Genomic DNA, 12,789 nt, shown 5'->3' on the forward strand with positions numbered 1-12,789 from the left:
GTCCTCTCCTCCCAATTAATGTTACCATAGTTGAAATCCCCCATAATAATTACTCTCCTTCCCCTCATTGCATCTATTTGTCTATGGATACTATCTCTACATCTGTTCCATCACCTGGTCTATAGTAGCACCCAACTGTATATTTTATTCCACTAGTATCAATCTCACACCAAATAGACTCAAATGTGCTCTCTTCACTATCCTGGAGTTCAACTTCAATACTCATTGGCTGTAGTTCATCAGCTATTATCAATAACACTCCTCCCCCATTCTTTTCTCTCTGTCCTTCCTAAACACACTATACCCTTCACATTCTATCCCACTAGCTATAACATCCTCTGTCAGCCATGTCTCACTAATGCCAATAACCTGTGGCAAGGAAGAGCCAACCGAGGCCAAAAAAATTCTTCCTTCTTGTTCCTAATACTCCTGGCATTAGGCTATTGAATGACTGTCAGGTTTCTATTGGTTGTTGAAGAAAGCAAGCTGAGGTATATGCAAATTTTTTATGTCATGTGACAGCGTCACACATGGGTGATGAATTGTAGGATTTGTTTCGTTCAACGAACATTAAACATTGAATACTACCGACATCAAGTCAATCATGGAACACAGCCAATTAAGGTTGCTATAACTTTACAAGTTCAAATTTGGGAAATTCTGCAGTGGCTGCAGTAAAAAACATCAATAAAGCATTCGGTGGAGTGGAGAAACAACTAATGAGAGATCCACTCGCTGTTGGTTTGCAAAATTTCGCTCAGGAGATTTGAGGCTACAAACCGAACCCCGTGGCCATCGTCCTTCCTCCATTGAGTCGAATGAATTAAAGGATTTAATCGAATCAGATCCATGGCAAACTGTACGAGAGATTGCCAAGACACTAAATGTACACTTCTCAACTGTTTCACAGCACTTGGCAATAATAGGAAAAGTAAGGAAGCTCAACAAGTGGGTGCCTCACAAACTCACTGAAACAAAGCATGGCATTTGGAAGTGTGCTCTTCTCTCTTATGAAGTAAAGAAGAAAGGTTCCTGCAACGAATTGTGACTGTGGAAGAGAAGTGGATATTCTACAGCAATCGTACACATTTGTTGCAGTGGTTGGGAGTGAAAGACGCTCCAGGAAGGACTCCAAAGGCACCTCTGCATCCAATAAAAATGTTTACTGTATGGTGGTCTTCTGCTGGTGTTATTCACTACTCATTCCTTCCACGAGGTGAAATGATAAACGCAGCTCGATAGTGTACAGATATGCGGCAAATGCATGACAAATTGTGCCTTAAGCAACCAGCACTTGTGAATAGACATGGAGTCCTATTGCTTCAGGATAATGCCCGACCACATACCGCAGTGTCAACCATACGACAAATCAACAATTTGGGATACAAAATTCTGCCTCATCCTCCATACTCTCCTGACATTTTCCCAACAGATTACCATTTTTTCCGGCACTTCAGCCATTTTTTGTCCAAGAAATGTTTTGCCAACGACACATCAATTTATCGGGCAGTTGAGGACTTCATCACTTCCAGAGACATTGATTTTTACAAATGTGGTATAAATGACCTTTGCCACACATTCGCAACAATGCACTGATGCTGCTGGAGATTACTTTGATTAAACAGGTATTCTTCTTCTTTTTCAATCGTCCTTAAAATCGGCCATTTCATTTGCAACAACCTAATATTTGAGATACAATATAAAGTCTAATATTTTCCACAATAAGTGGAAAATATTAGACACTACAAGTATTTACATTAGACACTACAAGGATAAAATCCTAAGATCCTTTTATGGGTGCTGGCAGCAAGCCTTTACTGTTAGGCAGAAAGTCTAAGAAACACTGTTCTCAAATTTTGGGATACAACCATAAATCTGCTGCTTATTCTAAAGATAAGGCTTTCAATCTTGTATTTGATGCACCAAAGCATAGTAGTTTTTCTTCATTTGATTCTGTGCAAGATGTCCAAGGCATGGTCACTAGATTTGGCTGACCACAATTGTGAGGGCAGACATATTTCCCGTATTCTTGAAGGCAGATGATAGCAGACCTCTCAGATATAACAAGGGAAGGGAACAGAAAGGAGACAGAGTTAATTCTTAGGAGAACTAATAAATTGAGCCAGCTTATATGATTTTAATGCAGTAAAGTGATGCACAGTACTTGAGGACTTGCATCCCACCAGGATGATGTTATTCGGGGCAGAATATTATTATGGGTTTGAGTTTTAGCTGAGGTCTTCTCCATGTTTCACTTATAACCACGTCGCCGTCAATATTGATAAAATACATCACTCGGCTACACTTCGTATCCATCATATATTTCAATGTAATATCAATGGTATTTACAATTTTAAAATGCACTTCGCATCATGGTAACCTCCATGGTAACGGAGGGGTGTTAGAGCTGGGTTCTTTACTTTTAGAGTGGTAAATGAGTGGAATAAGCTGCCAGAGTCTGTTGTGAGTGCTATGACAGTGAGCGAGTTCAAGGCAAGGTATGATAGATACTGTGAGAATGTTGAACAGCTGTGTGAACATGATGTTTAGGGCCTCCCTCAATGAGTCTAAGGACTCCTGGAGTAGCCCGTGGTAATAATAATAATAACCTGGACGTATATATATATGTATATATGTCTTGGTCGGCTGGGTGGATAATTTAAGGTATAAATTAAAGATACCAAGAAATTATACACTTGGTTGAATCCTTGATCCAAATGTAAGCAAACAAAGTTTGTGCCTGAACTATTTTAAGGAGTGGAGCAACCCATATATAGAAGCCAATGACTTCACATCACTTGACTTAATATCCCATAAAGCAAAGAACATATCTTTACAGTTATATATAATGCAATGCATTATGGGAAGGGTCACTATCCAGACCAGTTTTGACCTTTACTGAGGTCTCATCAGTGAGAGACAGACCCAGAGGCAATATACTTAGTTTAATCCTTTATCCAAGTGTAAGCAAACAATGTTTGTGCCTGAACTATTTTCAGGACTGGGGCAACCGATATATATAGAAGCTAATGACTTCATGTCACTTATCCCAGACCTGTTTTGACCTTTATTGAGGTGTCATCAGTGGGAGCCAGACCTTGGTGATACAAAGGTTGAAGTAATGCAGAAGTCATATTTTCATATACAAGTAGCCAAAAGGTGTTACATCTTATTATTAAAATACTCTGTATTAGAGATAGCTGTTGGAAGTTTTTCTACTCAGTTATACTCTAAATTAAAGATACCAAGAAATATATACTTAATTTAATCCTTTATGCAGGCACAAACCTTATTTGCATAAACTTGGATAAAGTTTTAAACCAAGTATATAATTTCTTGGTATCTTTAATTTATGGTATAACCAAGTGGAAAAACTTCCAACAACTATCTATAATTTAAGGTCCTATCTAGTGTAAAACATAGGTAAGTTGGATTTGGATAATTGACCAATTTCACACCATTCCATTCTATATTAAACTCTCTCCTCACCTCCCTATTATTGAGATGGAAAAGACACATTTGGATTTTACTGAAATTTGGATTCAGATGGTTTTCCTTATAGTATACTGTAAGGGGCTCTAGTTCTTCTGTGAGCTGCTTCTTAATGTTATCAAAGGATTTTGCTTGATAAGCTATTGCCTGGTCATTTGCATATAAGAAGGTTCTTGACTGTGGGTTTATAAGTTGGTCATTAGTACATATATTGAAGAGGAGGGGAGATAGCACACTTCCCTGAGGTAGACCATTTTTCTAGATATGCCATCTCTCTCTTTTTTTCCTTGAAAATCAACAAAGAATCTCCTGCTGAACAGCAACGACCTAAATATCTCCACTAACCGATAGCTGTTTGTCATGCTGTAAATTTTTTGTTCCTTGATATAGATAATAGACAGTCAGCTTTTAATATGCTCAGATAGATATATTCTGGGTGTGCTAGGAAGATATTGCTATTCCATATTATGATATTGCTATATCATAATATCGATAACATTATGGCCTATAATATATTTTTGCATTTATTCCTATTGGACTCCCCTAATCATTTCATGGCTTTGCCTGATTCCTAAAATTAAACACAATATACTAATGCATAAACATTGATATGTAAACATTGCATTGCATTGATATTAACCCCCAACTGGCCAGGACATATATATACGTCCAGATAAATCTGGATACGATTCTGTAACACATATTGAATAACATGGATAAGAAGTGCAACTTGGTCTCACTATTTCATTCACCTCGGATGATAGAGAGGTTAATAGCCCAGGTGTGCAGTCATAAATACGAACATCTTTGAACAGACAAAGCCATGAAATGATTAGGGGAGTCCAATAGGAATAAATGCAAAAATATATTATAGGCCATAACGTTATCGATATTATGATATAGCAATGTCATAATATGGAATATTATGACATTGCTATATCATAATATCGGGTCAAATTCTTAGCATTCCAGTGATTTTTAACTTTAGTGGATGTGCACTAAGACAACAGTATCCTGAAATCAGTGGCTGTGATTGGTTATTGTGTCAACCAATCCAATTGAACGTTGTCATTTGTCATGAGTTGTTTTTGTTTACCGAGTTTCATTGGTTTTGCGTGTGTGAACTGATGGAATTGAGCCTGGAACAGGCCACTTGGCCTATAAGCCTGGAAAGGAAGAAGTGTGAACTGATGTGTTTAGGACATCAATATAGACAAGTTTTTAATCTATAATTTTCTATAAATAATTTATAACTTTTTGCCCATATTTACGATGGAAAACAGTGTTGACAATCCACTGAATGTCATGTTTTCTGCCAAAACTTTCACAGAGTGCATGATTATAGTTGAAGGAAGTTAGAACTTGTGTATCAATAAGTTAAAATGAGTTTATTTCAGCTTTTCTTTGGTTCAATCTGGAATAAAATAATTTCCCAAGTGATTACTTTTTTCCCGATTTCTGTGCATATTATATGGCTGTATTTAAAAATCGGATCAAAATTATTGGCAATACAAGTGTCTCACTCTTGCCAATGATAATCTAATCTCACCATGGAGCATAAACCTTTTGTGCTTCTCACATAAACGGCGAGTATGAAACATAGCTATTGTTCATTGACCTTTATACTTTCCATATTTAAAATTATATTAATTGATAAATTAAAGTATTCAAAGTTATCCTACAATTAATTGCATTGGACCACTTAAGATGAGAGTTGATGTGCTAGGCACTCTTATAACTTTCATATATCAATGCAACCATACGATCAAATTGACGAATTTTGTAGCACGGGTTGCATAGGCCACATGGCAGTGCACCCAACCTAAATGGGCATGTGTTCCACACTGATATAATATATATACTGTATTTTCCTCATATTTTACAACCTGCAATTTGTAACTTGAAGAATATGAATGTCACCTGTATTTTTCCATCACTAAAATCTATGGGAAATATCAAACTGAACACAAAATATCTCAACACGTCAACTCAATACTGATAAACATCAGTAACTGATTACTCGGATAAGATATTATGACACTTGAATAGGGACTCCCCGTTCTTAGCCAATGATGCGCTAGAAGTCACGTGAAGATCACGCATCAATTTGATTGCACCATTAACCGCCTACAAAGATCTTGGAACATAAAAGGGAGTGTGTATGACTTTGAAAAGAGGAAACAATCTTTACCTTCATTATATAAGATGCACCCCAATTTTAAGATGAATTTTTAAGGTAAAAAAGTGCATCTTATACACCAGAAAATACGGTGTGTGTGTGTATATATATATATATATGTAAATGAGTTTTTTTACCTTGGGAATAATGTATATTAGGGTTGCCAAGTAATTTTATAAACTTGGTTATTTTACTCCTAATCCCAAGTAAGCAAACAGGTAAGTTTGTGCCTGAAATGTAGTTCAAGTCTAAAAGTGGTGCAACACTAGGGCAACTCATTGTAAAGGTGGGTAAAGCTCTGATCACTATTCTTGGTATTTTCCATAATGTAAAGCATATCTCACTAAGAGATGTATACTGCAATACATTATGCAATACAAGGTAAAAAAACTCATTTACATCTATATCTCCTCCAGAGATTATTCAAAATAAAAACACCTTTTAGCAACTTGCATAGGTAAAGTTGATAAGGCTCTGTATTACTAAAACCTTGGTATTTAAGGTCTAGCTTCTCACTGAGGAGACCTCAAAAAAGGTTGAAACGGGTCTGGGTAGTGACACCACCCATAATGTATTGCAGTATACATCTCTTAGTGAGATGTGCTTTACATTATGAAAAATACTAAGACTAGTGATCAGAGCTTTACCCACCTTTACGATGAGTTGCCCTGGTGTTGCACCACCTTTAGACTTGAACTACGTTTCAGGCGCAAACTTAACTGTTTGCTTACTTGGGATTAGGAGTAAAATAACCAAGTTTATAAAATTACTTGTTTCTGAGTTGCCACAGATACAGGAATAGTAACAATAATTCAGTTTTAAGAAGTAATGATATCATGGTTAGTTTTGACATCACTTCTTTAGAAAGGTTTTTACCTTGGGTATAATGTATGTTAAAGATGCCAAGCTATTTTAAACCTGGTTTTACTCCATTTCCCAAGTAAGCAAACAGACAAATAAGTCAAGTTTGCACCTGCACGTATTGAAGGTGCAAACTTGACTTATTTGTCTGTTTGCTTACTTGGGAAATGGAGTAAAACCAGTTTACTTAAATTAAGGGGATATTAAATTCCACATAGTTTTAAAACCGAATAAGAAACTCAAAGATTGGAATCAGAGAGTTTCTTGCCGAATATAGTAAACTATAACTCGTATCGCAGATTATATAAGTTCTTTTCGCTATACACTTTGGTATTAGGTCTAGCTACTCACTGATGAAGCCTCAAAAAAGGCTGAAACCGGTCTGGGTAGTGACCTCCATACCATAATGTAATAACAGCATACATTTCCTAGGAAATGTGTTTTTACATTATGGAAAATACCTAAGAATAGCGATCAGAATTTACCGACTTTGCTGCGAGTCTTCCGGTATTGCACTACGTGCTAGGGTCACTTGCATTTGCTCACGCCAGTGGTCGCCGATACTTTATAGTTTACTATATTCGGCAAGAAACTCTCTGATTCCAATCTTTGAGTTTCTTATTCGGTTTTAAAACTATGTGGGATTTAATATCCCCTTAATTTAAGTAATGTTTTCATTGCTGAAATGAAGCTTATTAGCTCTTTATACTTAAGGAGTAAAACCAGGTTTAAAAATAACTTGGCATCTTTAACATCACTTCTTTATTCAAAAACATTCCCATTTCAGACACCTTAACTTTACTCTGGTTACTTCATTTGGAAGGATACCATATATAAACAGCTTGAGAGAACAACCACGGACTCTCTCTCTTGCTCTAGTCGGTTCTCTATGGAGCCTTTTGAAAAATATGGATAGATTAAACCACCCAAAATATGGGAGACATTAATTCTCGGAAATCCCATATTACAACTGAGGACTCCATCTAGTGTCCATAGAGGCCATATGACTAGTTAAGATGTGAACTATTTGTGTTCACATCTTAAGGCAACAAAACTAAGTTTCACTTCATTTTGTGTTATCTTTGTGTTATAATTTATATTGTAACAATATGTGTGTTACAATTTAAAGCGTAACCCCCCCCTGAATCCGACTGTGTAACTAAGGTGGAAATACTAGAAGAATTAAAGATTGATTTTATTACTATTACTATTATTACGGGCGACTCCAAGGAGTCCTTAGACTCATCGAGGGAGGCCCTAAACATCATGTCCACACAACTATTCAACATTTTCACAGTATCTATCATACCTGGCCTTGAACTCACTCACTGTCAGAGCACCCACAACAGACTCTGGCAGCTTATTCCACTCATTTACCACTCTAAAAGTAAAGACCCCAGCTCTAACACCCTTGCTAACCACACTCTTGCCCAGCTTCCGTAGATGTCCCCTAGTTCTCCCACCACCAGTCCTGATCTCAAAAATATCCTCTAAATTAATCCTATAGAAACCCTTCAGCAATTCGAATGTCTCAATCATATCTCCCCTTTTCTGCCTATCAACCAATTTCTGCAACCCACAAATCTTCAACCTGTTCTCATAAGGTTCATTCCATAGACCTGCTATCATCTTGGTCACTCGCTTCTGGATCCTCTCCACCTCCTCCCCATCAAGAAGAAACCTAGGTGACCAAATCTGGGCACAGTAGTCGAGATTTTAATCCTTTCTCAGTGCAGTTTACTTCATTAAGCTTCTAACGTGTTATATCCCGAAATTAAGCCTAAACCTGAGGAAGTGATAAAATGTCAGAATTATATTCTGTCAGTATCATATATAGATTTAACGTATCTGTAAAATATAACAGTTATGTTCAATTCACAAAAGTATTCATTTAAACATTCATAATCCATAATCTTTGAAAACAAATAAAATATTACCCAATTCTTTCAAAGCATGTTCGCTGCTTGGTAAATCTGTTAATTTAACTTCGGGAGTTTTAACCTGAAGAATAGGCAAATCGGGACCAATTTTCTCAATTTCTCTCATTAAAGGAGAATTGCTTTCTCCTATTAAATGGAGTATAATTAAACTAAATTAAATAAAATAAAAAATATGAAAATACTGTATATATAATAAAAATAAAATATATATTTCATAATATAGAAAAATGGTCTTTAAGCACATTTCTTGTGAATCACCTGCAAACAGCACTAGTGAATTCTATGCATTTCTTTACCTATCCTGGAATATTTTGAATAGGAAATCCAAAACACATTTATACATTAAGTAATTTGTATGAACTCTGAAAAATGTGTTTAACTAATCTTGTAATTAATTATTTCCTTCATTATTACGTGGTGAGCACCATTGGCTATGCAAAATTATGGAGACTAGTACAGTATTGGAACAATAACTATAACTTAACATAAACAAGACCTAATTACTTGATGTTTTGACTACACATATTCAGGTCATCATCTGGAGTACACACACACACACACACACACACACACACACACACACACACACACACACACACACACACACACACACACACACACACACACACACATCTACACTGGTTTTCATAAATGAAGGAACAAAGAGAAAAATCGTGATAACTTTGGGAAAAGGAAAAAATAAATGGAAGTCAGATACATTATGTAAAAAGTGACACTTTCAGAGGTAAATGCATATAAGCCATGGCATGAAAGCAGGCATATCGATTCTTTTTCTCAGTCATTTCGTGATTGAGAATGAGGCATTTTGTGAGAGCAAAAGTTTTGGATATGTCTGCAAGACGTAACTGATGAATTCAGGTGAATTATGGTGATCCATCATAAGACTGGAGGCTGGTCAAAGTCAGGTAGAGTAGCGATGACCTTGGCGACTGATATCTTCAATTACCTGCTTGCCAAAACAGGAGTGCTACCCTGAAACAGCTACAAGCTGACTTCACATCAGCTACAGGAACATTGATATCTACTTCCACTGTGCACAGAAGGCTTCACAAAAGCACCCACATGAGAGAAGATTTGAAAAGGGCCAGGTGCCATGTGAACTGGACACGAGACCAATATGGGTTGGTATAGTTTATGGACACGTCCCAATTTACAGTTTGGGGAGTCATTTTATTGGATGGATGAACCAACTTGAAGTTGCAGCATTCTTGGTTCTGTGCTTCGCAGTGGAACCAAGAATGCTGCAACTTACAGAAACAAGATCCTGGATGTGTATGCTGGGACAGTAATAAGACATTTATCCTACAAGAAAGTGTTCATCCTCATTGAGCAAAGCTTGTAGGCAAATATTTTCAAGAAGAGGCTATTGTACATATGGACTGGCCAGCCAGATCTCCTGACCTTAATGCTATTGATCTGGGATGCTCTAGGTAGATGTGCTGCTAGTCTCAGCTCCCCACTCCCCAAAAAAACCTTGAGAGACTTAGCAGTGCTTGAAGGGGCCAATGGGTTGTTATTACTAAATGAGCTCTTGGACACCATTATAAACAATATGAAACATTATTGTGAGGGGTGAAGACATTCCTCAATTCAGGAATAAGAAGCTCCTAGACACCATTATAAACAGATGAAACATTTTTGTGAGTGCTGCACTGCTATGAGGGGTGAACACATTCCTTATTGATGAATGTGTTCATTCCTCACTTTGAAAGTCTCATTTTGACCTCTTGTTTTTGGCCATTGTTTTCATGTATCCATTTGTTACTAAGTTAAACTATTTATTTACATTTTTTCGTTGGTGTTTTTTTCACATAGCATATCATACTGCTTTTCACCGAATTGCTTAAAAATTTATCATACAGTTTTTTAGTTATCGTGCTTTTTCCCTTTCTTCCTTAATTTATGGAAATCAGCATAGAAACAAGCTATATCAAAATATATATATTACACCCAATCCTGTTTTTACACAGAATGTACATTCCAAAGAATGTTGTGTAAGTAAAGATATCCAGTATGTACTATATGTAGAAAAATATTAGATAGCCTCCACAACTTCAAAAATTAGTAATCTTGGTAAAAAAAGAAACACAAATTTTATTTATTTTAGCATATGCATCCGTATTTTATTTATTTATTTTTCAGTGGCTTTAACAGACACTTAGGCACCCATAGCCTTCCAAGTACCCTTGGATTTCTTAACCGTAATACAAGGATAAAGAGGTTATCCCTATGTCTCCAAGTATTCTTGTCTGTAAATTGCATGTTCTATTGGCTAGTTTGCCTGTTCTGAGGGATGAAAAACCTGAATTTCCTGGAGAAAAAAACTCTCTACTTCTGTATAAGATCGGCTAAAGGATCTTCACATCATGGACAGGAATCGAACCCAGTTCTTTCTGACCAAAGGGTCTTGTTTATACCGACTGAGCTACCGAGGCACCCGTATTTTACTTAAAAAACATAAATAAATTTTAATTTCAGTATTTCAGGATTCTTTTCAGTTGTTTTATCCAACATTTCTGTCAAGGCAGAAAATATTTTCAATTAGTTAAATAAATTATGTTATAAAAAATTGTAACTTACCTTAATATATAAAAAAAATTAAGTTTTTTTTTTGATTTAACTATAACAGCACCAGAAATCAATTAACAAACTTGGAAAACTGAAATTTCTTATAAATTTTTGAATTTAGATGAACATCATATGACAATATATGAAAACGATATATTAAAAAATAATACATTTTGTTACCAAAAAAATAATCTTAAATTTGAAGAAGAGAGAGAGAGAGAGAGAGAGAGAGAGAGAATAATTGAGGGTCAGGAAGATTAGCATTATATAGAAAGAGATATAACATTAGGGAGAGTAGTAGATCTGGAAGATGGTGATGACTGGGTGGGTAAATATCAAGCAAGAGTAGGTTGCTTGGAGAGAGATGTATGTGAGCAAGGAAGAAATGGAGCAGTGAGAGGTGTTATGTTATGGAGGTTCAGTGATCTGTGGAGTGCAATATAAAATGCCAGAAGAGCACTTGTCTGGAAGAATGATACAGAGTGCAATGCAACTGTGGCCATTAAGCAAGGTGGAAGTGTGTATGAAATAATTTTGATGTGGGTACAAATGACTTGAGAGGTAGTATGAATTGAGTGGCTAGAGATCTGAGGTTAATGCTTAAGGATATACAGCAGAAGAGTGTAAGAGGAAAGACTGTAAGCATGTTACCTGGATATGATAATTCAGAGTTGAGGAGAAGAGCATCAGTGATGAATGACATACAAATGAGAATGTATGGTAAGAGAGAAAAAAAAAAGCTGCATGTGAGAGATAGACTGAATTTGAATTAGGATGGATATAGGCATCTGGAGATAATTTCGTTCTCTGGACAAGTAATAGTGTATTACAGTAGGGAAACTAGAATTGTCAAGTGTGGATGGTAGCAGAGATGACCTCTTGTGGAAAGAGTCACTTATGAGAAGGTGGGGGACATTGTAATGCAGAGTCCAATGGCATCTGAAGGAAATAATAACAGGTAGAAACATCAACATTATGAATTTCCTTATACAAATGACAGGAATAAAGTGAATTGTGGCATTAGTAGCCTAAGCTGTCCAAAGATTATTGGAATCAATGAACCATGGTTCATGGAAGAAGATATACTGACACAACAGAAGCCGAAGCAGGAAGGGCCAACACATGTAAAAATGTTAATTATGATAAGTGATGAGTTTTATCCTCTCAAAGTGGAGGATTTGTAGGGAAATAGCACTCAAAAAGAGTGCTATTTCCCTACAAATTGACCTCTGAGTCCTTGGATTCCAGAGGTCAATATTCTCTCATGTGCAAAAAATGTTACAATTCGACAGTTACAATGTCGAATCATGCCTTAAACCAATTCATAGTTTCTGCACTTTGACACTTTCAGGTAATGCATTTCCACTCACCAATCATTCTTCATGCAAAGAACTTTCTTCTCACTCCCCTGCTCACACCCTCCTTATACAGCTTCCAAGGATAACTTCTCATTCTACCCTTGTTTCCCTCTATTCAATGAAAAATCTCCTCCACATTAATCTGCTGGTAACAATCCCTCTCCAACTTATATGTCTCAATCCTATCCTTTCTCTAGTCAGAAGGCTCTGCAAGTTGCATTCTCTCAATCTATCCTAGTATCCGACATTTCATAGTCCTGACACTGACTTAGTGAACTGCCTCCAATATATCCTCATCCCTTTGAAAACCAGGCTACCAAATCTGTGCACAGCAGTCCATAATTAAATCCTCATTCTTTTTGCATGTCGA

General features: G+C 36.4%; 1 protein-coding gene across 4 annotated transcripts in view; it reads right to left on the minus strand.

The window, feature by feature from the left end:
- The window catches only part of LOC150099031 (serine/threonine-protein kinase Nek8-like), a 1,046,903-nt gene that overhangs the window by 322,311 nt on the left and 711,803 nt on the right, over positions 1 to 12,789 (minus strand). For all 4 annotated transcript variants that reach the window (XR_016549512.1, XM_090405252.1, XM_090405251.1 and 1 more), the window contains one exon: positions 8,470 to 8,598. Coding sequence is in view for 3 of the 4 variants with exons in the window: in XM_090405252.1 (XP_090261378.1) it covers positions 8,470 to 8,598 (129 nt within the window). In the remaining variant the exon portion in view is untranslated. The remainder of the gene's footprint in view (positions 1 to 8,469; positions 8,599 to 12,789) is intronic.

The sequence above is a fragment of the Typopeltis vanoorti genome, chromosome 15 (genome assembly GCF_054136105.1).
Source record: "Typopeltis vanoorti isolate ZY-2024b chromosome 15, IOZ_Tvanoo_1.0, whole genome shotgun sequence".
Classification (NCBI taxonomy): Eukaryota; Metazoa; Arthropoda; class Arachnida; order Uropygi; family Thelyphonidae; genus Typopeltis; species Typopeltis vanoorti.